Source organism: Bombus vosnesenskii, unplaced genomic scaffold, assembly GCF_011952255.1.
Source record: "Bombus vosnesenskii isolate JDL3184/JDL3185 unplaced genomic scaffold, Bvos_JDL3184-5_v1.1 scf7180000013267, whole genome shotgun sequence".
NCBI classification, from domain to species: Eukaryota; Metazoa; Arthropoda; class Insecta; order Hymenoptera; family Apidae; genus Bombus; species Bombus vosnesenskii.
In genome coordinates this window covers 218,088-245,942 of record NW_022882927.1, presented here as the reverse complement: position 1 = coordinate 245,942, position 27,855 = coordinate 218,088, and the positions used below count along the sequence as shown (strand labels likewise).

The window sequence follows — 27,855 nt, the reverse complement described above, 5'->3', positions numbered from 1 at the left end:
CAATGGTATCTCCGGATTCCATTTCCGGTGTCGCCCGTTTTACGTAAATCGTTAATTGACCGTTCGAAACGCAGATTCGTCTTGAGACGGTCATCCGGTCAGAATGAAACACGATCAAACTATTTTACGTGATATCGCTATCGCGTAATTCGATGTAAGAACATTGTCATTGTCATCTTTACGTACACTATGTTGAAGATATACCCGAGATATTATACATTACAGTTTAATAGGGCGATATGCGCAGTAGCAAACTTCATCTACCGAAAAAGAATTCATCAGGGATCAGAAAGCGAAGCTGTGATTGGCTCTTGGAGGCGCATGCTCTTCCGTAGCGTCCGCCTTCTTCGACCCCTCTATTTCAGGGCTTTATGTCAGCAAACTAATGGTTCCTTCTCTATCCCATATATGTATGTACACTCTACTCTACGGCCATGGATAAACGCTTCTGCCATACAGAGAACGACGTGAAAAAGTACCGCAAAACACTTCTTCACGCGTTTACCAAACTTCTTACAGTGGTTCTCACCGGCAGGTTTAGATATTTTATCAATACCTTAAACAGCGCGAAAAAGAATTTTCATATCACGCTTCCTGCATAAACGTGCAAAATTTCTATGAAATTTGTATATTTTGTAAAAAACTCACGTTTCTTATCACTCCTAAATACAGCAAACACCGTTATATCCAGTTGTTTCATGAAAGCAACGTTCAAAGTGCCAATTACTACGAACTAAGTTGTAAAGAAATTTGAGGCTCGCAACTTTTCATTTCATCGAACCATATCCAGCTATTTCTGTTTGGATACAGGCTGAAAATGTCGAGCATTTCTGGCAAAAGCGGTACCATTAGTTTCCGACCAAGACCGGTCCGATCTCGATGTTCCTCCTTGCACATCGTAAATCTATCGAATTTCATGCTACAACCTCCGAAGGACCATTGGCAATTGCGTTTTCATCGTGCATTTGCATCGTCAATTCGTTCCGCCCTAGTCGCTTCGATCGCATAAAAAGTATGTGAATCCTTTAAAAAGATTCCTCGTTAATACGGTATAGGAAGAACGAAGAAAGTAGTTTCCCCTGAAACAACGATCGTACTCATTTTTTCACCTCCTATATATGATCGACGAGGTATCGATACGTTCATCGTAAGAATACAATTGTACCGCAATGACAGAATACGAAATTTCGATACAAGTACAGTTGGTAACTAACAGTTACGATTTCTTAAGGAATACCGTGCTTTTTATATGCCATTTGTGAGCATACTTGAACAATTTAAGCGTGCAAGTGACGAGAACAAATATTGAGTACCGGTTACATGAAACGAAATGCCGTGCATCGTCTTTTCGTTAGGTGTGAAAGGAGGAAGTAACGATATGGTCGACGAACACGGAATTTCACGGACATGTATCTACGGTTCTTCCAAGAAACCATTATGGACCCTTAAAACGTCTTTCAAAATATTTGGCAAAAAGATTGTCGTCTATTTTTGCGAGGGCCATACAACGATTCGCGTCTGTACGACAGAACTGGTTGTTCGCGCGTTTCTTGTACCATATAAATAACAAAATATACGAAATACGCGTATTTTTTTACCGCTGCCGCGATACGACACGTATAAGAAGTATTCGGACGACGAAACTTCCCAATGAAACTGTTATGTCCGTTACGTTTGTACAAAGTTCGATGGAAATAGCCGAATGGACGATCGTCCTACCGATACGAACTTTACTTTTGCGTTCGATGCATGCTGCGCCACATAATTGAACCGATCGATCAAACACCTGAGAAAAGGAGGGTGTACTAACGCGCCCACAAATTGCCATGGAACGTTTTCACACACGGAAACGGAGGGTTTATCCATGCCACACCCCGCTCGCTGCACAGGGATGAGACGCATGTATCTCGCGAAAACTTTTCAACGTTCGTTGTTAACACTTGGTGTTTCGTACGTTCTCGAGAATTTCAAAATTAATTTCCTAAATTTTACCTTTTACCTTTTGCCTTTTTATATAGGCTGAAATAGAATAGAATACGAAAACGATTCAACGCGGGGAAAGAAGAACTTCTGAAAGAAAAGAATTTTTAGCGAACAGGAAAAAGATCGTACGATCTACGTGCGAAAAGTTTCCAAATTCACCAAGACTAACACGAAACGTAAGTAGTATCTTGGACAAGGTATCCTGTCAAGTACTTTTGCGTCGGGTTCGATTTTAAGTTAATCACTATACATCGAACAGAGCTGTTGGTTCTGTCCAAACTGCACATGAGAGATGGAGGATATTGTGAGAATTCTTTGAAAACTGGACGATTAATTTTCAGTGACCTCCATGTATAACTGGTTGCTATTGCTATGGACACAGATATAGCTACTCTCGCGAGATATTAGACAGGTGAGCGAGTTCCCAAGGGAACAAAGCCCCCATTACCTCATCTCGCCGACCCATCCAAGCCATCTCGACAAACCCTCCGCTCCTAAAACATTCATAAGAGCGGTGTAAGTGGTTTTTAATAAAGTGGTATTTAATCATAGGTGTCGGATTACGCGTAAATCGGCTGGTAGTGCCACCGACCAATGTGAGATCGAACATGTGTCCAAATATATATGTATGTTCGGAAAATTCATTCTGTTTCCATAGGGGATATTTATCTTAATCGCTTAGCGACAAGCAGTTCCAAGTTACTAATTTATAAATCGAATGCTACACCTTTTCCTCGCTATATATGCGATCCTACTAAAATTAAAGATCTCGCACGATCTTATAAACTTTTTGTGGAAATCAAATTACACGCGAATATAATACGTAGACATTTGGAGCGTGTTTCGTTAAAAGGATATTAACTGTTATTCCAAACAGGAAAGTTTGTCAACGCCATTTAAACACGTACCTACGTAGCGTACCTACGGTTCGAGTAATTATTTCCATCAGTCGAACAAGTTGTTGCCAGCAGCGAGTTTCCGTTCTGACAGTTCTCTTTGTGCTACGGTTGCTGGTAACGAAATTTTACTCGCTCACGCTCAAGAATATTTATTTCAGATGAAATCGTTCAAAGAAATTCCATCTATCGGGCTTTTTATTTGGCTCCTGGCAAAGATTTATACAACTTCTGCGCAACGATGTTTCGACGATGGCAATGAATTTTGTATCGACGAGAACGACATACTTTCGGTAGATCTGTTGCCTGGATCCTTTTTATTCGCGGATCAACAAGTGAGTGATAACAGAACGAAAGGTTCCGAAGATGCAATGGTAGATGGATCCATCGACAATGCTCTGAGCGAAATGGAATATCATAGGTAAGTTTGAGAATAATAACTTAGCACTTAGCTCGTCGGAATATTAAGGCCGTAATTTCTATTTTCTAATCCGCTGTATCTATTAGAAAAAGGATGAACGAATACTTATGCCATGGCTACGTGGCTGAGGAAATAGCGAAGATAATGAGAGCACCTAGGGCTAAAAGGCGTCTCGATGTGGCAGAAAGAAATGATCTGTATAATTTAATGGACAATGACAATATTACCATTCACGATAAATTGTTAGCGGACGAAGGAAGTTCAAAGTACAAAAACTGGTTACAGCGGTAATTATCGAAATTGTACTTGTAGTTACATCGCACGATACCTATACGTATTATGTCGGTAAATATAAAACGGCGAATAAAATTAATTCTTTGCCGACTACTTATGCTTACGTGGTTTCGTTTCATTTAAAAATTTAGTTCCCGTAGAATTATAAATGATTAAAAAACCTACATCTTTTACGACAGAAGGACAACCTTGGACGATGTATATCGGCATTATGTTCCGCAAAAGAAGATAAAGAAGAAGCATGGAGCTCACGACGAAAATTTCGAAGAATTCGACGGAGAAGTCACGGGTTATGCGATGCAAGCTCCTCTACCTTCTGGTAAAGTTGGCTTCTTCGATGAACAGAACGAGGAAAATGGTAAAGATCATTTTATACGATTCTACCTTTAAAGAATAACTACCTTTAAAGAATACCTTTAAAACGAGATATTCTTTTACTTTTTAATAGATCATATGCTTTCATCCTCGTCGGGACACAACGTATTTTATGGTCCTGCTTACGGTCCCGCTTACGGTCCCGCTTACGGTCACGGTGCTGATCATTTCTTGCATCACACTGAAACTTTTCCCGCTATACACGAGGAACACTATTACACCGCTCCGATTTATCACGATCACGAAGAGGAGTACCACAAGTCTTACTACAAAGGAAAAGGAAATGAACTTTCGATAAGAGACTTCTTTGAAATTGCCCTTACAGCTCTGGCGTTTTTAGCTTTTGGATTATTCATTATACAATTATTAATGAACGCTACGGTAGAACGTCCGAATCGTTTGATTTCTCCACAAGCTACTTCTTATTACCGCTCGTTAATTTTATTTTATCTTCGATATGTTCCTCGGGTAGACCAACATGAATACAACCATGGCCACGGTGACGAATACGGCGAAACGTCTGAGAAGGAATGCCGTCGATGGGTTACCTTTATCGTACGCTAGCCACGAAGAATTGAACGAATTATCTCACAACGTTCTGAGAAGCATCGAGGCTGCTCTTGTCGCCGATACGGATTTTGGAAATTGCATTCGCAAAATTCTTTGCGAGAATAATCGACACTCCACGCAAACCGAAGACGCCCGTAAAATATGGATGCCTGTATGGAGGTAAAGCGAACGACGAAACTTGATCAAGTTTTCGATTTTTAATCGTTATTATACCTATATATGCCCGAGGCGTGTGCAACAAGTAACGGCACACAGGGTTTTACATTTGAAAAATTAAAAGAAGGTAAAAGTAAAAGGACGTCCATTATCTGCAACTTATCTGTCGTATCTATCTATTTATTTTGCAATTTATCTATCTATCACGACGTATGTTCGATAAGCATGGAATCAACCTTTTCAGTCTAGGAATGAGCTGGGTGTCCGGCAGGGTGCTGAAAAGATCTTCATGGTCGGCAATGTTGGATTCTATAAAAGCTTCTGTTCTTGGCCTAGGTGGAGCCGACTGTACACTCTTGTATCCTGACTGCGACCTCAAAAAGGAAAGGATCAAAAGACGCAGAAGACGCAGAAAGTAATTTTCTTCTTGTTTATTATTTTCTGTATCGTAATATCTTTTATCGTCACGTCGTACGAATGATAAAATATTCGCTTTGATTATATATCGTTAAGATATGTATATCTTTAAAAATACCTTATATATATATATATCCTTAAAAAAAAGATTCATTGTCAATACTAAAGTTCCTTACACACGTTGGGTCTAAAATCGCAGTTTTTAACGGTAACCGGCAACGCTAACGACGTCGCCGACAATTTTAGACAGCGATGACATTTTTGGCGTTACCGTTCTCTTCGGTTCTACTCGGCGACAGATTTCGTGGAACAGGTAAAAGCGAAGCGTACGTCGATCCTGATGGACAAACGTGAAAAACGTTTCTATCTCGTTTCCCTTTCACTGGGCGTATATTCGATAGAATGGCCATCCCTTTTTTATCGTTTAAAGTGCGAAACTCTGCAATCTTAGCGAATACACAGCTGTACACAGACTTTTGCGGATACGATATTAAGGATCGCGGATTACACGATATTAACATCGAGTTACTTGTTTGGCAGAAATTCCAATTGGTTCTCTGCAAATCGTCCAGAGAATATTATGCGTATTTTGCGCTGTTTTTATCGAACCGCGATACAAGAAATAGTCTTGCGAGAAAGATCGTAAAATGTTTGTTAATTTTGAAGGAACTATACGAACCGAGGAATGCGCGGCACGAATAACAGCCAAATTATTTACGATCCCGCTCATAAATTCGTTTGGTTCATCCTGTAACTAAGTAGAATCGTGGTGTTATTACCTATGAATTTTTAGACATCATAAAATGATACAACTTATGTGTTTCGTTCAATGTAAATATCTGTGAATTCATCACCTTACAGAAATATACCAAAACAGTAACGCCATTAGGTCGTCGAAATGCCAATTCTAATGTTTCGTATTCTTCCTTGAAACACACAACATGCAGTTCCATAGCCATACTTTGAATGAAATTTAATCGAATTCTAAATTTAGAAACTTTTACGATAAACCAAAGAAAATACGCGATACGTTTAGTGGGACGATTTAAAATAGATTTCAAACCTTGCACCATCGACGGTGTGTTCACTGCCTCTCATTTCATTCTCTCCCCAATGAAAGTGAACTTGCGCGAACGTATAGTTTCCTTCGTACGGTCCTCCAGAAAGATAAGGACGTCCCTGCGGCCATTTCGCGCTCAAAATTACTACCGACGAAATGAATTTCGGTAGTTAACGATGGAATATGATACATGTAACGCATATACATATGTATCAATTATCATCCCTAACGGAATATTACCCGTTAATCCTGTGTTAGTAAGTTTCAATTTTCTCGGTACTATATCGATACCAATCCACTTCAAAGGATCTAACTCGATAATTCTCATACGGCCAATGTCTAAATCGATCGGAGATTCTAACGCATGTTCGGTATCGAGTAAGTCTTGAAGCAACTTGGCATCTCGTTTGTAACTGTCGTTCGCTTCTGTTCAAATAATTAATACGCGCGATAAACAGGACGAATTGCAAAAAGGTACAATAATTTACCTTACCTGTCGTTAGGCTCATTTTTTATTTAAACGAAGTTAAAACCAAGTGATTCGATTTTGATTTTTCTATAATCGAAATAGAACTTTGTCGAAGGTTCAAGTAATTGAATATTTTTAATACCAGAATATAAGATTATCTATGATCTGTTCAGATTTTTCTCGAATATATATATGGATTATGCGCGAAAGATCGGTAAATCGGATGAGCCGAAAAAATGGGTGAAACAGTTTACGACAACGGTGACAGCACGCGATGGACTTGTGAGTCCGCAGTCGATATTTCTGGAAGATCGGCGCTTGGCGAATTGGCGGAGATGGTTAGACAGGCGAACGATACAATATAAGCGCATTACGTCTACGACCGGTCGTCATCGAAATGATCAAATTCTGAATTCTTGCGAAAAGGTACGGCCACTGATCGAAATGAGAAACTTGATAGATTACGCGACAGTGCCGATACCAGCTATACCCGATAAATATCGAGGTGGTACGGAATTTTGGAGGACCCCGAAAACACTGCCTAAACGTGACCCGTGTTTGCCAGATATTACGTTTACACCGAGTAAAAAGGAGCTAAATGTAATTCCGGAATTGACGTACGTCGACTTGCCCGAATTAATAGAGAAAGAAAAAGATTTGGTCGGCTTGAAATCGAAGGAACCATCGTGGGGACGCAGTCGGTACTTGAAGAGAAGAGAGAAGGAGTTGTCGAAAGAAATAGCGATGCTCGTGCCGAAACAACCAGAAACGAAAGACTTGGCAATCAGGAATTCAATCGCAGCGATAAAGGAACCGTTCGCGAGAATTCCGCCGATAACAGTTTCCGATACAGAAGGGAAAGAACAGGACGCAGGATTCTGCTGCGATTGTTATTCCGAGCAGGCGATCGTCCTGAAGATCCAAGATCGTGAAATCGTTTGGCGGAACGTTTCATCGAAGCAGGACCGCGCGCAATCAGATCCAATCCAGTGGAATTTAACATTTTGTGGAAAAATTAACGAAAGGACGGAGAAAGAAATCGTGTTCGAGAATAAAGGAAATCGCGTAATCGTTTACCAATGGCGGGACGCAACGTTTCGATCTAACGCAATTCCTTTAGCCAAACGAACCAGTCCTTTCTTTTTTAACAAAACGAAAGGAGTGATCCTTCCAGGGCAAATTGTCAAATTAAAGATATGGTATCTCGGTGTCTCTTATGTTTCTACCGAATTCTGGAAACTTACGACCGATCCAATCTTGTGTTCCTCTCCGTTGGTATTTCGATTTTGGGGTTGCGCCGAAACCCCAAACGTTCTCCCAGTAAACTTTCGTCCTGTACAAATAGTCGATAAATACTTGAATCGTTGCATTCGAAATACCGTGATACGAGAGATAATTAACGATATTATGGAAAATGTGAGTTTCGCTAGACATCCGAAACCTGCGTACGGTAGCCTATTTTTAGAGTCAGAACTATTCGCTATTCAAAATTCACTGTGCTTTTACAATCCGACGCTTACGATAGAATTCCACAAGATTTACTACAATGCGACGAATCAAACGAAGCACCGTTGGAACATGCTGTTAAACGATATACGAGAAATCCTATTGAAGATCAAAGAACCGGAACGTAGGAATATAATATTATCGCAATTCACTGAACTTTATAAAGAATGTTTGGAACCCTCGTTGTACAGATCCGTGCGATATAACAAGTACGAAACGATATACAATTTGCTTTGCTCGTTTTTCAATTTGTTCGAGATGGAAAGCGAGTCAGCAAGAAACGCTTACCTCGTGAACGAATATAAAGAAACTCCTGTTATGGCTCCGCAAATGAGTTATACGATGTCGATGAGCGCATCTCAGCCATCCGTTAAGAGCAATAATTGGCGAAATAGACGAGGAAGGAAGTCGAGTGTTCGTTCGCAAAACAGTCAGGTTCGGACAATTACGGAGCAAAGAAATCGCACAGTTCCCGCCAATGATTCTCTTTATAAAGAAATATTTTTTATTCGTATTTATGAACTTTTGGGAGAAACGATAATACGAATATTCGCATCTATCGAATCGTTTGATAATTTGAACGAACGTGATAAATAAAGTTATTTAATAGAAATAACAACGATTCACTGTTTCCTCGTATATTTTACCAGAATGTACCAGAAAAAGACAGACACAGAACGATCGTGACTTGAAATTAACTTAGGAGATTGCTAAAAAGATTTGCCTGCATCTCAGTAATTGTATTTCTCGCCAGTTTGTCTTTATGTCGTTTCCATCTCTATCTCTCAGTCTTCGAAACTCTTTTATCTGTGAATTAATTTTAATCAGCGTAGTCTGTATGATATCGTACATAAGTATATCAGTGACGTTAATGCAACTCACTTCGCTGGCTCGTATAGGTATAACTACGGGAAATACGATCCAAGTAGCGCACTCTGGATATTCACCGATATTGTACGATCCTGCATAAGTATAGTATCTAGTGCAATACGTTGACCAGCGCATCCATGCTAAACAGTCTACGAGAAACATGACCAAAATATCGAGATATTTCCTTCGAATACAATCTTAATGAATAATCTTAATCGACATTCTTCTATGTTCTTAAATATCACTTGCCAAATATTATCCCAAACTATATTCAACGCTTACTAGGTGGTATTTTCGTTTCCATGTCCGGATCTAGAATATACTTCAAGTGCTCCGTTATCCTTTCCAATTGCGGATTAATGCAATTACAACAATCTGGTTGGACCTTTTTTTGCAATTAGGCAAAATTTGTACTCCCAATGGAAAAATACAGAAACTAAAGTTAGATAGAAAAATAATTTCAACGTTGAAGTTTCGTACTAGAAATAGGTATGCCAAAATGCAGAATCCGTCCTTATGTCTGAAACATTCTTCCACGGTTACATATTTTCTGTTCCAGTGTACCGCGTGACTTTCCATCGAATACCTCGATAGCGTAAAAATCGTATATGTAATAAAAAGGAACGTGAAGTTTAGTTTCTTCTTTGTTTTACCAAGTATCGTTGATCGTGTGCTCGGCACCTTTGCAATTGTCTTCGCCCCAGTGAAAATGCACATCCATTAACTCGTATATGTCATCCGAAAGCGGTCCGCCACAAATTGTCGATGGGATTCTATTTCCAGTTAACCATATTTTTGCTAAATATTCAAAAAACGCGTTAGAATTTGGAACACTTGTATATCTCGTCTTATCCTAACATTATGCACCGCTGGATCGAATAACTTTTCCGAAATATTAAAAAGTATTCGGCATTACATTGGCTATGGATATCTAATGCGTATACAAACATAGACATAAACATAGCCAAAGAAATAGACATAGAAATATACATAGACATAGATGCAGATACAGATACAGATATTGACATAGACATAAATTCTACTTTCGATACTGTAATATTTCACCAATTACCTGTAGTTCCGGTGTTTAACAGTCGTGCTTCTCCATCGTTTAACCAGTGACCATTCAGGACAAGCGGAGGATATTTGCGTTTTCGTACTAAACGATCGTCTAGATTAATCGGAGATTGACCCGTCGTTGGTAAGCCTGAAAGAAAAATTAGATTTATAAATAGGAATATTTGCACTACATGCATATACATATCTATACATATGGTATTTAGGCGTCGCCTTTTAATTTCTTCCCTATCACTTAGTCGCTTTTTAATACCAGTATGATCGATATTTGTTCCTTTGGGTTTAGAAGTTTACGCTTGGGAATATATTTTCTCGTTTTTGTCTCAACCATATCTTAATTTTATCACTGATAATCTTTTTTAACGACCTATTTTCAGATTCTAGGTGTTGTATAATTTTTTCCATTATCATCTTTTTTCTGCTAGGTCTTAACTGATAATTTCGGTGTAAAATTTACTACTCTTTCGTCACCCATAAAGTCACGGTGTCTTTCAAGCAACTTTACGACTTTGGCTTTCATGAAGGAACCTTCGACATTTAAATTGCCTTTGAACGACAATTTCTTAATTTTTTCCATTTTCACTGTACCAGCTTGTTTCTCTACTTTCGAAGAGATCTCGTTAAGAGACGGTTTGCATTGGCCGGTATGTTCGGGTATATCGGCGGTATTGGCGATGTATTTAAAATTTGAATCGTTTGATGATTCACCGTGGTTTACTCCGCTGTCATTTAGGTTAGCTGATCTGGAGTTATTCAGCAACGTTAATCACAATACAATACCCACAGAACCAACTATATAAAGTACAATAGAACACAGAACAGCGAGATCGTAAAGGGCACAAGAATCGCTCGAACAAAGGAGGGACTGCGCGTAGCAAATATGCTTTTCTCAGCGTACGTGTATCGCGAAGTATCGGCAGTAATCACTGCGCGGGATATACATATATTTATGTACGTGTATGTCATATAACCTAATGAAATATTAAAAGCTCGGATTATCTTACCAATCAAACCTGTATATTCGGACATCGTTGTGAGGTAAACTGAAACTTTACGGAGTTGGTGGTGTCGTAGATTCAGACATATCTGTACGTTTACTTGTTCTTTAGGGATAGCATTATGAATAAGATATTGCGCGTGTTGTGTAAACGAGGGAACTGTGTTCTGCGTGACACATTGATAAACAAGTAAATTTTCAAATATCGTTTAAAAATGTTTAAAGCATTGTTCGGAATGTATTTCTAAAGGTAGGAAATATGATGAACATCTTTTGATCATATCTTTTGTATCATAAATTTTATACAACGAAACAGTTCGGATTAAACAGAGGATTAGAATTACTTATTCCGTTAGTTATCATATTTTTATTTATTTTTACGAAGCAAACGCGTGAACCATTTTGTAAGTGATATTCACATGATAACAGATAAGTAAATGATAAAGTAATTATTTGTCCATGCGTTATTCGTTTCTCATGTTACAGCAGTATCCGTAGCAAATAGAATTCTTCTTCTATGAAGATTTTGTTGTTGTCTACAATTTCCCGATATGTTTTTCCACTTGCCATCGTAAAGATCCCTAAATGCGTCTATCTAGCGTAAAAATAAAAGATAACACGATATCGTGTGTTACATGGAACAGCCTACGTTTTAAATAAATATACCTGGCGAGCGGATATTTTCGTAATAGTAGATGAAATAATCCAAATAACGCATTCGCTATATGGTGGAACGGTAAGAGAACCTGGATATGTGTAATAGCCATGAGCCCTGCACGCTTCTAACATCCAAAGCAGACAATCTATTCAAGAATAATTTTTCAAATTTTCCAAAGAACGAAAATTAGTAGAAAAAGGGAAGAAGCTAATCGTTATTTTACTAAAATTCCGTTACCAGGTGGAATTTTGCTACTGCTTCCCATTCTTTTGATACTTGTCAGGTTATCAGTGATTTTTGTCAGCGAAGGATTATCAGGAATTCCAGGGCAGCCAACCACCTATTTTCGATATTTTATTTTTTGAAATACGCGTGTGTACAACGTAAGTAAATCGATTGGGTCGATTATAAGAAGCATCCGTACTTGCATGAGATAGGAGAGCACCGCAATTCCATCTGGTTTGTCGAAGCACTTCTCTATCGATCCGTAACGAGTGTTCCAATGCATTATCTGTGCCTCCATGGAGTACCTGCAGTCGATAGAACGACTTGAAACGTGTGCGGAATAATACCGTCGCGATACGCAATGAGCGCCAAGTTTTAAAGAGATAGTCTCTAACCAGATCCCGTTTATAGAATGTTCCGCGCCCAATGAATCTTCCGGGCCCCAGCGAAATTCTACATTCACGAATTGAAACACGTCTTTGTTCAAAGGACCACCTCGCATCGTAGGTAGCGTTCTATCGGAAAATTCTATACTCACTGAGAAAGAAGCGTTCTCATATCCTCGTGGTGCAACATTTAAACGTCTCTGATGTTAAGCGTAAATAAAATATTACCTGTTTTACCCGTATTCGTCATTGTAGCTGTACCTTCGTTCGACCAGTAGTTTGTCATATAGAGAGGTGGAAATTGTTTACTCCATGTAGCTGTCCTACATAGGTTGATCGGCGATTGTCGCCATTTAGGCAACCCCGATGACGACGTTGACAAGATCGTAGTCTTAGTAGCTTAAAAAATCGATAACAATTCGAATTATTGAACGATTATTGAACGATTTCAAAACATACGGCATACGTAATATACACGTCCCGATACATACGTCTCGTATATACGTACCTATGTACTTTCTTTTCTCTTTTGACATATTTATCCTATACGGTTCCGCGTAAGTGTTTAACCGAGTATCGCAAAAATTTCCATCTACATGGCCAAAAATGGGAAAGAGTGACTGAAAAAAGTCAATTACGTCGTTAAAAGTTTACCACGTTACCACATGTTTCGATCCTTGCCATGAAGCTTGTTGCATATTAGATATCTGATTAATGTAATTGATTACATAACGAAATGCTATCTACCATATCTTTAAGCAAGATATTTATTTTATTTTTTATTTGTTTATCGCAATCCTCGAGGACTTTGCGTTTCAGCTTTTCAGTTTGACTTCCGGCTTACATCATATTTACTCGGCATGTATTTTATCTAGCTTAATTAATTAAATAGCTTATATAGCTTAAATAATTTAAGGCAACGGGCTATAAATTATGTTGCATATTCTCGATACAACCAAGTTATATATCAAATTTTTATTCATCGTACGTGAATTATACAGATGAGATATCACTAAAATACTACACGAGGAATCATTTAATAAATAGTTGTGATCGATCGAATACTTTTGATTTTTAATTGACATAATAAACTACACGACCGCTTAATTTTTGTACTTCTCGGCAATTTTCCTTGATACACATGCCCTGTTTGTCGCGTATCATACGAAACAATTCCGTCTGATTTTCTGAAATCCTCACTGGCTCCGGGAAAACGATCCAAGTAACGCATTCGTGAAACGGAAAGGTGGTGATCGAGCCCAAGTACGTGTAATAACCGGCTGTTTGACAAGCCTGTCTCATCCAGCACAAGCAATCTACAAACAAAACGGAAGAAACTGATAGCCAGTGATAATCCTTTGTACGATATATGTGAGCCATCGATTCGTCTTAAATATCCTTCGATGCATTCGAAACGCTATTTTAATTACTTGGAAAAAAACGAAGGTGGCGTACTTGGTGATAACTTTATGTACGAATCAGGCTGTGTAACTTTATGCAAGTCGTCCGTGATCTTGGAAAACAACGGATGTTCGTCCCAAGTTGGAACTTGATAGGCCTGCAGAAAATAAGCGCAAATCGCGAGTCCGTCGTGTTTGTCCCAACAATTGTCGATCGTCTCGTATCTTTTATTAAAGTGTATCGCTTGCGCCTCCATCGTGAACCAAGTGCCGTTCAACGTGTGTTCCGCACCTTTGCAATTCGACGAACCCCATCGAAATACCACTTCCGATAGCTCGTACACGTCGTTTGCAAGCGGACCACCGCGAATCGTTGCTGCACTCCTATTACCTTCCAGTGTTATTTGAACTAGCAGATCGATCGAGGCGAAAAAAGAAAATTACTCGATTATTTCCTTGTACTTGAGTTTCGAAATATGCACGTACGTCGCGTTACATTTATAGGAATAATAAATAAATAATAATAAATAATAATAAATAAAAGGATTTTTTATAAAATTCAGTTATGATTCGCCGAATCGGTGTTTTTAAATCTCGGCACATGTTATACGTTTCGATGTTACGATGTCTCGTAAGCAGAGATTGGTACTCACCTGTGCTGCCGATATTTCGCATTTTAGCTTCGCCATCTTGACTCCAGTGACCGCTCATAATAAGTGCGGGGAACTTTATCCCGATTGCATTGTTTTCGTCGATATCGACTGGGGATTGACCCCATTTTCGACGACCATCACCTTCGACGATAATGACCACAGTACGGGTAAACAATTTTCAAGGTTACGAATTTGCAAGGATATTCTTACCTGCACACTGCATTTTATTTCATACAACGATTGTTCTCGTTATTTTAGATAACGAGTCGCGATTGCATATTATTCTATATCACGTATTATCTTATAGAACACATTTCGTACACATATTTTTACTACTGCAATTTAACTTTGCCAACTGTCAAAAAGAAATAACATAACATCGATCGCGGTATCGAGGTCGGAACAATTAAACCGCGGTTTTTCTATGAAGTTATATTCAAATAGACCGTGCTCGATATCCGTTGATCCTTCATTTTGCCCGGATAGCCAGTTGATTATTTTATTGGATGTTTTCTTTAAAATTCACAAGTGAAATTCTTGTATGTGTGTATAGATCTGTGTAAGAAAAGCTGTGCGATCGCATATTTTACGCACAGCCCAATGCGCATCACCCGATAACAAGTTGGACGGTCATTGAAAATGATAAATATATCAGCATCAGAATTTATGATCATATGTAGCAGCGTCCTCCTCGTTTGTAAGACGATTCGTCCGTTTTTCCCCCACCTTGTACTTTATCGTATCGTATTTATACATAGAATCGTTCGTTACTAGTTTTGCTGCTGACCGAAGTTCTGGATTGGACCCAATTATTTCCCTGGATAGAAAACGAATGCAATTTTCCTCCGTTCACGTTCGGTTATACGGACCGTAACGGGCCCCATATGTGGAAACTGCTGTATCCTGATAGTAATGGTAGCAATCAGTCACCGATCAACATCGCAACACGGCTCGTCGTTGTGGTGCAACCGTCCGAACCTCTTCGTTGGAACGGCTACGATAAAGGACCACTATCGATGACTATAGCGAATAACGAAAATAACGGTGCAGATTTTCCACTGGTTTAATAAGCAGAATCGTTGCTAACTTATTATTCGTTAAAAATTATGCAATCACACTCTTATCGCAGCTCCTACATACCTAGTTACATATGTACATTCAAAAGTTCTCCGTATTTATACAATATTACTTAAAAGTTGCATCTTCTTCTTTTCTTTTTTTTTTTTTTTTTTTTTTTTTTTTTATCAACTATGGTTAGAACGTTTGCAAGAACGTTTTGTCGTCAAGAGTTTCCTTCTCCATCGTTCTTACGTTATATATATTTTGCATTTCAAATTTGTTAAGGATCATCTCGATCGTAATTTATCGTCCGCCGATCCTTTTAATAATCACTATTCAACTTGCAGTGATAGTGAGCACAGTGTGGGGCAACTTGAATCGACCGTACATCGAAGGTGGCTGTTTGACTAACATCTACGACCTCTGCTCGATGATGTTTCATTGGGGACAATCGAACGACGAAGGCAGCGAACATACGTTAGATTACGTTCGATATCCCATGGAATTACAAGTGTGGCACATAAAACGCGGCTTTAACTCACTTTTGGAGGCGATTGCTGCTAAAGAAAGCGATGGCATACTGATCGTCTCGTTCTTTTTTCAGGTTAAATTGTATCTCATAGTTTTCCAAGTATCGACTAAACTCCGTGTGGAAGTAGAAAAGCTAGCTTTTTAATGAAATTTCCTAAATTTTATAAACGATATAAAGTAGATCGAATAAACGAATTAGCATGAAATTACTATTAATAGATTACAAACGCGGATAATCCTTATTTGGATCATATCGTGAGAAATCTGCGGCGAATCGTTAAACCAGGGACGAAGGTGCACGTTCCACCGTTTCCGCTGCTATGGATATTTCCACACTTCGAGACGGATTATTATACTTACAACGGTTCTCTTACTCAGCCACCCTGCAGTGAAATCGTTACGTGGATCTTGCAACCTGAACCGATCGCTATATCATCGTCTCAGGTAAAACTATCGCTTTGTATAGTTTATAACAATTACATATACTCAAATGCCTCAATACGTTTGCCACATATCAACTTTTACTACAGATCGCACAATTTCGACAAATTTGCTCACCGGATGGTCCTATACCGTTAAATTGTAGGCCCGTACAACCAGTGAACGACCGTAGCGTGTACTTTTATTCATAGTATTTGTTAACAAATTACAAAATTAATTTTACGTCTTATGCGTTTTCGTGTAGAACTATCAACACGCGTATATAGTCATTCGTGTTCCGTTGTAACGTTTTTCTACTATCTATGCGTATAAACTGATTCTTAATAAAATCAAGTACAAAGCCATATATTTTCTGTCTTTGCTGTAACGTCAATCGACATTGACGTTAGTATACGATTGTACGGGACGAACATCGCCTTTCAACCGTCTACTTCGTGGAGCTGCTTCTTCGTTTCTTCCATATGAGTGATTATATTACCGGCGACGAAAAGAATACGTGCGAAATATGTACAGCGCTCTTACAAAAATCGTGTAGATTCGATACGTTGCCCCGTTCGGGTAAAACGTTTCCCTTCCAATTGAGGAATCGTCTAATTTTCTTTAGCGGGACAATGAAATTACTTTTGTTCGCTGTTGAAAATATGAAACATCGAATAAGTATTTTATGTACAGAGAGCAATAATTTTATTGTTTTCCTGCTATATTTTACGAACGCGCCAAATACTTTCCAACAAATTTTATCAGAAAATAAAGGTATAACAAAGTTAAACTGGCTCGTCGCAAGTCGCATCAGGTATGTATCGGTACATATATCATCTATTTGGCACGAATTATTGTAAGATGCATGCATCTGTCTTCTTTTTCTTCTTGCGTGAACGTTCATTGCAGACACTATACCGGAGAATACATTAGATCTCTTGTTTCTCTTTTATCCGGATACACATCCAGTTTTCTCAAGCGGCTTGCGCTGGTATTTACGTAGATGAATTTATGAATTTCTATCACACGCACACACAATATATACATACATATATATATATATATATATATATGTATATATGTGTATATTGATATCGGGTACATTCTCACTTCGATGGTGTATTTCCCCAGTAAAAAAATCACAAGATATTTTGAAACATATACGCTTGCCAATGTATAAGTCACGCGTCCACCTGATGTGAAAAATGACATCTTGTCGAGTGAATTTCGCAAGCAAAAAAGGGGTGATAGACGATTCCGCTCCTAGTTAGCACGTAAGTACATACATATGTGTATTTACAGATTCGCCCGTGATAAAAAATTTACCACCTTACAGTGCGTAGGAATGCCGCAGTAAGAATATCGCTTTTCTCGTGATTTGCGAAAGCGAACGTCGTTATAGAACGCGATATAAAGTCCTATCGCAAACGTTGGTAAAACCGGAGTATTTCGTATTGAATTTCGGAGTGAATAACGTTTTATGTACAGTATCGTAGATGTTTCTCTCTCGTTCGAGTTCGCTACGATATTTTATAATGAAACGCGCGTACAAGGGACGGGAATGGTTTTGAAGGTTTCGAGCAAGCGCAGCTTTCTATTATTCTACGGTAAATGTCGCAATCATCGATTGTTTTTAAAAATAAAATCTTAAAAATCCTTTCGCCAGTGATTCGCGGAGGATGTCTCGCCAAATCTCTTATGAAATCTGCTCGAAACGTCCAGGTATTATCACGTGTATCGTTGTTCCCTCGATTAAATCGATTTCCATAACAAAATCGTTGAAACTGAACGAACGAAATATCAAAATAACGCGTCCGATTTCCTCGTAAACCCGACTAAACTGGGAACTGGAAATTGACTTTCCTTCCGTTTTGTGCCTTTGGCATCGCCTTCTCAATCCACTTGCATGTCCCTTATCGTTCGACAAAGGAAAGCCGAAGTTATTATGCCGAATGTCTGAAACATACGAACGTATCTGCCATTAGATTTCAAGTATCTGAAATCTTGTGTATTCTGTGCAAACGTACTTGTATACCAGCCATTGCCATGCCCAGGAATACTAATGTGAAGCTCTCGCACTGCAACCAACTTGTAACTTTCGAGAGGCAGCCCTATAAAAACATTTCATAACATAAGAAATCAACCGATGAACATAAAACGTAAAATCGTTATTTAAAATATTCGTCGTTGGTAGATTTAACGATAAACGATAGCTGCTGCATTCTCTTTGCGCTTTCGATTCTTTCGTTAACCTGGCCGACCATACTGACGTATATGTACGTCGTGCGCTGCAATTACTCGTACGAAAAAAAAAAGAACGGTTTTATTCGGTTTTCAATACGAAATTAGAATCAATGCTAGAATTAATGCACGAATCGAGAAAGAATTGGAATTCCTTTATACTTCGCTAGCTCAACGACGTTACGATATTTCTTTTTAAAATGATTAAGTCTTAGAGCGAAACTCTACCTCTTTATGTCGATATCCATCGTGACCCTCTTCGTCTTCCACTTGACACGCTATTTCGTCCATTGGTTTCGGGTTTAGCCACGGTTTCTCGTTCTTCCGCGAGAAATAAGAATTTCATGAATGCAGTATGAAGAGAAAGTTCAGACTTGATCAAATTACTTACATGTTTGCTGAACACTCTCGACACCACGCTCATTGGACTTCCCGTATTTTTTACCTGCGATGTAATACGAATCATTGATTTTCATATATACAGACATGTGACTTTTGCTAATTTTGTTCATATTCGCGGTTTTATTCGGTGCACAAAAATGTAAAAAGATCAGGCAGCAAATAGAATTGCGGAATATAGGGGGGGGGGGGGGGGTAATTATACTGCGAATATAGCTTTTCCGTACCTCTGTATCTTTTAAAACGCAACACGTAAGCGGGACCTGCCTCCTGTTGCCCGAAATTTGCGCGTCTCTCCACCATGCCGTGCCATTGTAGTCCCCGTATCCGTGTATTCCACAGCAATTAAACTGTAATGGAACGATTCGTGTGCTCTTCGGACCATCGCAATGTGGTTGGATGAATGATGTACCGTGTCGTGCATTGGATGTCGCTCGGGCGCGAAATAAAATTTGCATTGTGCGGCTTTCGATCTCTCGCCGCTCGTTATACGCAGAGACGATCGTGTGGACGAGAATTGCCTTTGAAACTTAATGGATATTTCCGTCGACCGATCGACACGCCGCGATTCCACGCGACGCGACGCGACGCTACGACGAAGGGATCGCGTGAAAACGTCGTTACAGATCGTCGAGCGGTTGCGCAAATTTGCAAATGTTCGCGCATTTCGGAACCTCGATAGCGCGATCGATTCGGCGTGATGACGAACAGTCGAACGTTCTTACGTTTCCAAATATCGCATCTTTTGAAGGTGCGATGTCGTATACGACGTATGTACGTTTGTCACTAACACATGGAACAATATGCAAACGAACAACTAACGAATAGATGCCCGATCGAGCATCGAGAATTCAGGAAGTGGCTGCTAAAGTGGTTAATCGATCGATCGACTAGGAGAGTCGGTGATATAACCAAAGAATAATTGCGCGCGATAAACAACCTCGGTGAATAAACGATCGATCGGTGTTGTTAGCAGTTTTACCTTATATTGCGCAAAGTCGAGACTGTGGCTGAAGGGTATGTCGCTAGTGGGCTCGTGACCGTAATCCTCGGCCAATTTGTTGATCAGCCGCTCCTCCAATCCAGAAAGTATTCGAAATGTCATTAGTCCACCGACGGCAGCGGTGATGAGTTCGGTAATGATCAGTGCCACGAGCATGCTCATGTACTGGACAGTTAAAAATGTATCGTAGACCTTGGCCGTGCTTCCGTTATAGGTGTAGCGCACGAGGTGCATCTATCGATAACTTACGGTTGCCAGTATGCATTGATTTCCATAGAGAGCAGCTCGACATCCGAAGAAACCGACCGTCAGCACCGTAAAACCGAGACCGACCAAGCTACAAGCTATCAGGTTAATAGTTTCGTGCGGCGTGGCGTCGGGCACGAAAAGATTTAACAGGTGCCCTTTGCTCGGTTCCAATAGCAAGCATGCCCCTATCATCAGTACCGTACACCCAGCCAACTATCGAGTAATTTCTCTTTATGTAGTCATCTACTAATATACTACTCTCTATAGTACTAAACCATTCGTAAGGTACTTTATGCAACCGCGGTACGCAACAAAATATCGTTTATGCGAACGAAATCGAACCTTTTGTTTTCGCCTTTAGACACATATGCGTTTCGGCCTTGTTAGCTTCGTATACTTCGATACGGTATTGCATCTCACGGTCCAGTGACATAAAATACCCTGTGCGTTTCAACGATAGTGTATCTAACTAACGACGTTGTTATCTCTACGTAAGTTTATTCAAAAATTATTCTACGTCTCCAAACTACGTCATCCTTAAAGCAACGAGACATCCGTCTTTCACAATGTTACGGTGTAAGACCTACATTTTTCCACTTTTTCCTTCGCTTTTGTCGCCGAAACATCGTAATTTTATCGCTAACGATAAATGACCGATCTTTCGAAACCTAACTTTTACGTGCCGCTTGGCTTACTCGCTGTTAACCGTTAACCGAACTGCCTAGGTGATTGACTTTATCGATATACGTATGTATCAATGGTATATTATTAGTGACGATACGCGTTCCTTCTTTGTTTACGCTTTATCGGAAAATACCACGATTCTTTATTAAGTACCGAATTATTCCTGCTTTCGTTTCTGCACGAAGAAATATTTCCGAATTCTTATCTTTATTTCGTACAAATATAAAACAGAATAAAAATACAAACATCCGATCTATTCGTATTCGGTACGATATATGTATACATACATACATTGACAGATATAATCTGAAATTAATCGATTAATACTTTACCCATATCAATATGTTGAACGTAAATAGGACGAATTTCAAATACTTCATGTCGGTCGTTTTCAAGACATCAAATTAGTCATTGATCTGCAAAGATAACATCACTCGTATCAGTTACTTTAAAGCCTGTGACGATGATCTCGACTTTACTCTAAGAATCGACAAATGCCTTTCACTTGAATTTTTGAACATCAACGCTTTATAAAGAGCGCGATTAACAACGTGAATATTAGCAGAATGAAGATAAAAGCGAGCAGGTGCTGGCGAATACTTGTGACGCGATGCGAGCGAAGCGTGAGTCTATCCACGTATCCTTTGATCCGCTCACGAGAATTAAAACCTACCGTATTTTAGAAGAACGAGTCTTTGGAATGGCCGCTCATTATACTCAAAGGTGCACGATCTGCCTACGCTTCAAAGGCGATTGAAACATTACTGCGAATCGGATATACCCTGGCGCAATAATATAATACCTGTGTTTCAACTTTTCGTTTCGATAGTTGACTATATAGCGCGAGTTAATGGGCTAAACGACGAAATGTTAAAACACCGTTGCAACTAATCGGGATCAAAGGCGAAATTGTCGGATCGATGCGTGCACGGTTCATATACGGTTATACATATTAATATCGTACGACCACGGCAAATCCACGATTAAGCGATCACAGGCATACAACTTATTACCAATTAATCCTAAATACTTACACGCTTGGTAATCAATTAAAGTTCCCAGGAAAATCACGCACAGTTGCTTGCTACACCTTCTCACGGCTCTAACGGACGAAAGAAAAATCGACCGCTTTTAATCGAAATACCACCATTGTGCATGCTACGAATACTCAAACGAGACCTTTCGCATAAATATTCATAGCTACTCTTCTATGATATTACTTGCCATATTCCAGCGAGGGATCATTCGTGTAAACAGCTTTTGACGCAGGAATAGGCTGCCAGTCCCTGGCCCTGTTGATTCTCCTACTTCCTGCTGACAGCTACTCGAAACGTAAGAGAAACAAAGAGGGCGGGAAACAAAGCGTAAAAAGACCAGTAGAACACCGTAGAAACAAAAACCGGAAAACAGATTTCCGATTATTCTTCTCCGTAGATCGATTCGCGATTATAGTTCACGATTCGTAACGTTCGCCCATTCGCTCTCTCATTTTGTTTTTCACTTTTCTTTCGACTCCCGTTTCCCGTTATTAAATTCAAGCACGAGCACGTACAGCTTCCCGCACGCTGAGAGGGCGACCAAGGCGAAGTACACAGACACACACACACACACGCGCGCACGCACACACGCACACACACGCGCGCGCGCGCGCGCACGGCAATCGACGGAACGTCGTTGGAGAAAGATGCTGGTTACCGAGAAAAATCGATGTACCGATCTCACGTGCCAACTGCCGGAGTTTCCGCGAGTCTCCTCGAACGGATCTCACAGCGAACACAGATAGAGAATTCCGTCGTGTACTATCGCGACGATACTGCCGAGGGTAAACGCTGCCAACTCCGACGTCATCTGCTTCGGGAGCGGTACGCTCTCTCCTTCCCACTTTCCGCTCATCTTCCGCCCTTACGTCGTCCGGTGGTTGGTCCAGATGCGGCTGCGTCGCATCGTAACAGCGCCGACGCGAGTCCTAGTCGATCCCTGCTCGCTAGTCCGGACGTTTCGCCACTCGACCAGCTTTCGTTCCGCTGTCAATGACCAACGTTAGACCACCGTGGTCAATTGCCTAGCTTTCGCATCGGTTTACAAGTTTAATTGCTCCAATTACCAACGCTGCTTTTAACCGGACCGACCAATTTCGTTTGGAATCTTGTTCGTGAGTTCATGTTTAGAGCTAAGATCATACTTGCATCGGCTCCTGTGATACATTTGCGTGCGTCATATTTTTTCGCTCTGAACTTCACCGCTCGATTTACGAATAAAATTACTTAAAACTTGCTTTTTCGAATTTCCGCATTTTCGCATTTTCCCAATTTTATTTAAAAATGTACGTATTGATAACATGAAAAAATTCTTTGCTTCCTATTATTTTATTTCTCCCTCTCTCTCTCTCTTTCTTTTTTCTCAAAGATTATTTCGATCGCGTTATTAATCGTTCTTTATTACCATCGAATAAAAAATAAAATCTAGACTTTGCAAAGACACGTATGGTTACAGCCTTTCTTTCATCGATAAAGAATTGTCAAGAGTGTCTTGAATAATTACAAACGATAGCTCTAAACCGCGCTAATTTTGTTATTAGTAGCATTTACCGAAACTGATTAAGAGTACAGCGAGCTGTCAAATTACATAGATTAATATAAAAGACCGACTTTATGTAAATATAATGGATTTATTAGGTATTAACAATTTTTACAGCATTCGTACTTTAAACAACTATGAGTAAAAGATATTAACGCTCTAGTCAAAGAATCGGCGATGCGGATAATTTTTCAACGTTGTATCCTAAACAAAGTAGAAACGATCGAGAGATTCGTTACAAAAGGTGTTCGCCATACGACTAGAGATTTAATCGATCAAGTCTCACAATTTTCTCTTATACAATAAATTACACTATTGGATATCGTTCACCGCATAATGTAATGGATGCAAATAATCGATTTAGCAGATCTTACGTACAAGGCTCGAAATAAATCTGTATTGGAAATTATTATATCGAGTGCACGATATTTGCCGATCGATAATCGTAAGTATCTTCGTATTTAAACGTATTTCGTATTTAATTGCTTAATCACCCCCCCCCCCTACTTATCGAATATCTGCAAAAAGAACCGCACTTTGAAAGGGCGGTCCGCTTCGTAGTTCAAGGTTAAAAGAAGGAAAGGGAATAAAAAATGTTTTGCGAGTGAAAATAACGCGTGAATAGCCGAAGAAAATTTTCACTCTGTAACAGTACGTAACAACGATGTGTACCATTGCATGAGTAATAATAATAATAATAATAATAATAATAATAATAATAATAATATGAGCAAACGCGCAATTATAAATAAAAAGATCTTATTATACAAATGGTTTTACGGGGGTCTCTCTCATGCATATACATATTTAAGTTCACGGGCCGATCCACATATACACAGTGCACACGTTCCATTATTCGCTCACATACAACCTTTAGAAATCTATTATTTTATTATTAATCCTTACTACTACGTTGGACGGTACGATGACTCGCAATTACTGCTATGCGTTTTCTGCACATGTTTCGAATAAAAATTTGTATCATCGATTTAGACGTAAACGAGAATTGACGATGGACGCATCGCGCGCAAAATGAAATCTATTCGTCGACATTATCGCGGGAGATAACGAACTATTGCACAGCATAGATTCGATGTAAATGATCTTCGTCACCAAGGCGAAATATTCGCAGCGGCAGCGACGTAGCAACGGTCTGTGCGTATATACATCTCAAGTACCATATATTCTTTATATTCTCGCCGTCGCTATAAATTACCGACGGACGAATACTCGAACGAAATGCGTATTCGTATCTCGATATAAAGTAAAAGAAAAGAAAATCGAGTTTCACTGTCGCTAACCCCGAGAATATCAGCCGATAGTCGGAAGAGACTTGAACGGTGCCTCGATCTTCCGATTTTGCTTTTCGATTATACGCACGAGCACGCAGCATTTTTGGTCATTGCATCGGAGCAAGAAGCATAAATCACATTGAAGTTTGAAGTCGCGCCCGATTGTCGCAAAATCGATGGCAATTTCGTTGTACAGTCGTGATAACCGCGCTCGGTGGCGGATTTTCCAAAGAAAACCGTGAAACTAATGATTTTGATCGCGCCGTGCCACGTTCATTCGCATTTTGTAGAATCGCGACGCGCGACGGACAACGTTCAAAGTTTTTCAACGCTTTTCGACGTTTTTCGCGGAGAGAAGCTCGCCGGATTTCGTTCATCGTCGATAGAGAGTATTCGCGATGTCGTTTCGCGTCGTGGCACATGCGCTGCCCTATTCATCGCGACAATTCGATTGAAAGTTCGTCACGTGGAACAAATTCTTGAGCTCGTTTAAAAATGCACTGGCGCTTGCTTTCGGTTCGCTTCGGTTCGGTCGTCGCCTCCGGCAAAGCTACGGAACGAACATTGTTTCGATCCTCGCGAATTTAATCTGGAAAACACGCGACGCTGTAATTTCTCTCTTTTAACCGATAGGTCGATACCGTAAGAAAACGATCGCACAGCGCAAAACCTGGACCAAGAATTCTAGCAAAAGTTTCCAGTTGAGCATATCCGAGCCCCTTTTTATAACTCCGTGGTCGTTTCCACCGGGCTTTGTTCACCCAAATACGTGAACCCTAGATGAGAATAATCCCTCTTTTCTCTGAACGTGACGTTGTCGTTCGACGGACTAGGACTGAGTAGATCGTTACCGTGATTGTAGAGCGGATTTAAGACAGGCGTGGTGTCGTGGTTGTTCAACGTGTTCGCGTTGCTGTTAGGATTTTTTCTACCAAGGGTCGATCGTCGCAACGAGTGAATGTTCGTCTCTCCGTGGGTACCGACTATGCTGGAAGCACGTGCCGTGGTCGCCGCTTCGGAACTTACAGGGCTCTGTTGACCTAAACAGATGATAAACACGCGTCCATCAGTTCCGTCCTGCTCGTCTTGCTAATTATTTTCGCGTCGAGGGACAACCACTTTTCAGAGAAACAAAAAGAAAAATTCGAGAGTCTTCAAACTCTTCTTCGACCAGTAAATCGATGGTTGACTGAGAAATATCGTAACGTTGTTAAAAACCGAGTTTTCGCTTCCGCTTTGAAACTCAATATTCCACCGTTCAAAATGATTCGTACGAACTTGAAATTCGAAAGATTTCTAAAGATAAAAAAGAGAAAAATGCGAAAAATCCGAAGGGCGACAGAGTATCAAACCTTCCGAACCAAACAATTATTTTTAAAGCGCTCTTATCTTTAACCGTTGCAGCTATACGATATTTCTTATCGTTTTAAGGTTTACTTGCAACTTCTCCTTGCGACAAAGCGGTTCGTCGTTGTGCATCGTGTTCGAATATTTTCTGTCCACCGTTTCTTACATTTTCGATACCTGACGATGTACTTAGTCGGCCGAAGAGCTTGGAAATTGATCAGGGCTCTATCTAAATATATCTCGCAAATCATCGATACGTGTTTTACACTTGCCGATATTACGATAGACGATAAAATAGCGTGTACGTAACTGTAATAATCGTTAGAAAATATTTGAATTACCGGTACTTTCTCCGTGATCTTTGGTAATATAGCTAACATTGTCCAAGCTGAACGCATGATTCTTATTGCTGAAATCAAGCTGCAGATCGTTATAGCTGTCGTTGTCGTCGACAGGCACGCTCATTTGAAGCACCTGTGTCTCGTATTCTTTCAAATTTGGCTCGACGTACACAGGATCGTAACGGGGCACGACGTACATCCGCTGCATTCGTTCCTTGTACGCTTTGTATCTATGCACACGAGACAACAGAATATTCGTGTAGCGAATAGTTAGTGTTGAACGAACGTGTGACGTATCGCAGCGCTAAACGTTTTAATTTTAATTTTAAGAGGTAACTACGCCGGAAAGCGTAATTAATTCTAACGAATGTAATAAAGGGAACGATGAATTTGCATGGTACGCGAGCTCGTCGCTGCTATAAATATTCATTGCGGCACTTGAAAACCATTCTTTCACACGATATTAACACGGTAAGAACGTTATTGCAGCGACAGACGCGCTCAAAATTGCCCGATCGTTCGAATATCCAACGTTTTCCTTTCTATTCGCGATAATTAACGCATTAACGGCAAGTTAGGGGAAACGAATGAAATTCCGTTCGAGACTGCAATCATACACGCTGTCACTAACGGAAACGAGCGACTTACCTGGACCAGGAGACGCAAATGTAGATGATGCCAGCTATGCCTAGGATCAAGATGACACACGCGATGATTATCAAGGCATACGGAAATACCTCGCCGCTGAAAGCGATGGCGGTTTGCGTGCGTACCGACTCGGCTGGCATTACTGGCGCGTGAATGTCTATCGCATTCGCTCGGACCAGCGTCGACACGTCGAAGGTGATATTTGACATAGCCGTTTTTTCGATAATCGATCTGCAACAGAACCACGCGTATTTCGCAAGTTGCCCTTCGAATCCGACCACTCGGCAATGTGTAGATAAGCCTCGAGACGAAGTCGCGCGCGAATCGTCGATTCGCCATTACGTGGCTATAAAAATAAAATTGCCACGTTCTACGTACTTACTATTTACGATGACTGCAAGCTTTTCGCGTATCCGTAATGAAAATGACAAATTACTCGTAGACTTGGAAACGAATAAGTAAGAATAATGTTGTTTTTTCCTTTTCTTTTCCTTTTTTTTTCCTTTTCCTAGATAATACTACATATAGACTACATATAGTAGACGCGCATACAACATCGTGTATTTTTGAGTAGAGAGGAAAGAAAAATGCGACGAGCACGCAGTTGTTCTCTTCCGTGTCAAAGAAACTTTAATCACGATGGTTGTTTTA

General features: G+C 40.0%; 9 protein-coding genes across 10 annotated transcripts in view; 3 read left to right on the top strand and 6 right to left on the bottom strand.

Annotated features, from left to right (window-relative positions):
- Positions 1 to 2,275: 2,275 nt before the first annotated feature.
- Positions 2,276 to 5,114, top strand: LOC117230543. The gene is made up of 7 exons (XM_033488122.1): positions 2,276 to 2,287; positions 3,041 to 3,300; positions 3,387 to 3,587; positions 3,774 to 3,952; positions 4,043 to 4,350; positions 4,442 to 4,698; positions 4,940 to 5,114. Exons 1-7 carry the CDS (start codon positions 2,276 to 2,278, stop codon positions 5,112 to 5,114), a joined length of 1,392 nt encoding a protein of 463 aa, XP_033344013.1.
- A 666-nt stretch (positions 5,115 to 5,780) lies between these two features.
- LOC117230542 (carbonic anhydrase 2-like) lies at positions 5,781 to 6,681 on the bottom strand. The gene is made up of 4 exons (XM_033488121.1): positions 6,666 to 6,681; positions 6,413 to 6,598; positions 6,176 to 6,317; positions 5,781 to 6,072 (listed from the first exon to the last, which is right to left on the bottom strand). The coding sequence occupies exons 1-4, from the start codon at positions 6,679 to 6,681 to the stop codon at positions 5,892 to 5,894; spliced, it is 525 nt and encodes a 174-aa protein (XP_033344012.1). The 3' UTR covers positions 5,781 to 5,891.
- Positions 6,682 to 6,833: 152 nt separating this feature from the next.
- Positions 6,834 to 8,772, top strand: LOC117230599 (MYCBP-associated protein-like). The gene has a single exon (XM_033488195.1). It carries the CDS (start codon positions 6,834 to 6,836, stop codon positions 8,742 to 8,744), a length of 1,911 nt encoding a protein of 636 aa, XP_033344086.1. The 3' UTR covers positions 8,745 to 8,772.
- LOC117230600 (carbonic anhydrase 2-like) lies at positions 8,729 to 11,157 on the bottom strand. The gene is made up of 7 exons (XM_033488196.1): positions 11,099 to 11,157; positions 10,090 to 10,224; positions 9,671 to 9,815; positions 9,498 to 9,603; positions 9,300 to 9,402; positions 9,030 to 9,166; positions 8,729 to 8,954 (listed from the first exon to the last, which is right to left on the bottom strand). Exons 1-7 carry the CDS (start codon positions 11,121 to 11,123, stop codon positions 8,847 to 8,849), a joined length of 759 nt encoding a protein of 252 aa, XP_033344087.1. The 5' UTR covers positions 11,124 to 11,157; the 3' UTR covers positions 8,729 to 8,846.
- A 346-nt stretch (positions 11,158 to 11,503) lies between these two features.
- LOC117230541 (carbonic anhydrase 2-like) lies at positions 11,504 to 12,896 on the bottom strand. The gene is made up of 7 exons (XM_033488120.1): positions 12,869 to 12,896; positions 12,589 to 12,759; positions 12,370 to 12,511; positions 12,174 to 12,279; positions 11,987 to 12,089; positions 11,758 to 11,894; positions 11,504 to 11,686 (listed from the first exon to the last, which is right to left on the bottom strand). The coding sequence occupies exons 1-7, from the start codon at positions 12,894 to 12,896 to the stop codon at positions 11,567 to 11,569; spliced, it is 807 nt and encodes a 268-aa protein (XP_033344011.1). The 3' UTR covers positions 11,504 to 11,566.
- Positions 12,897 to 13,389: 493 nt separating this feature from the next.
- On the bottom strand, positions 13,390 to 14,636 carry LOC117230540 (carbonic anhydrase 7-like). The gene is made up of 4 exons (XM_033488119.1): positions 14,624 to 14,636; positions 14,414 to 14,554; positions 13,816 to 14,169; positions 13,390 to 13,676 (listed from the first exon to the last, which is right to left on the bottom strand). The coding sequence occupies exons 1-4, from the start codon at positions 14,634 to 14,636 to the stop codon at positions 13,435 to 13,437; spliced, it is 750 nt and encodes a 249-aa protein (XP_033344010.1). The 3' UTR covers positions 13,390 to 13,434.
- Positions 14,637 to 14,824: 188 nt separating this feature from the next.
- LOC117230457 (carbonic anhydrase 1-like) lies at positions 14,825 to 16,900 on the top strand. Its single transcript, XM_033487938.1, has 5 exons — positions 14,825 to 15,110; positions 15,188 to 15,457; positions 15,820 to 16,076; positions 16,223 to 16,447; positions 16,534 to 16,900. The coding sequence occupies exons 1-5, from the start codon at positions 15,053 to 15,055 to the stop codon at positions 16,633 to 16,635; spliced, it is 912 nt and encodes a 303-aa protein (XP_033343829.1). The 5' UTR covers positions 14,825 to 15,052; the 3' UTR covers positions 16,636 to 16,900.
- A 198-nt stretch (positions 16,901 to 17,098) lies between these two features.
- On the bottom strand, positions 17,099 to 22,871 carry LOC117230455 (tetraspanin-11-like). Its single transcript, XM_033487935.1, has 9 exons — positions 22,034 to 22,871; positions 21,332 to 21,415; positions 20,316 to 20,528; positions 20,046 to 20,231; positions 19,291 to 19,413; positions 19,056 to 19,109; positions 18,893 to 18,985; positions 18,451 to 18,534; positions 17,099 to 18,379 (listed from the first exon to the last, which is right to left on the bottom strand). The coding sequence occupies exons 2-9, from the start codon at positions 21,377 to 21,379 to the stop codon at positions 18,317 to 18,319; spliced, it is 864 nt and encodes a 287-aa protein (XP_033343826.1). The 5' UTR covers positions 21,380 to 21,415; positions 22,034 to 22,871; the 3' UTR covers positions 17,099 to 18,316.
- A 1,191-nt stretch (positions 22,872 to 24,062) lies between these two features.
- LOC117230454 (cadherin-99C) overlaps positions 24,063 to 27,855 on the bottom strand; it is a 76,385-nt gene continuing 72,592 nt past the window's right edge. For both annotated transcript variants that reach the window (XM_033487932.1, XM_033487934.1), the window contains 3 exons: positions 27,205 to 27,435; positions 26,557 to 26,786; positions 24,063 to 25,908 (listed from right to left, as the gene is read on the bottom strand). In XM_033487932.1, the coding sequence (XP_033343823.1) occupies positions 25,592 to 25,908; positions 26,557 to 26,786; positions 27,205 to 27,435 (778 nt within the window). In that variant the 3' untranslated portion in view covers positions 24,063 to 25,591. The remainder of the gene's footprint in view (positions 25,909 to 26,556; positions 26,787 to 27,204; positions 27,436 to 27,855) is intronic.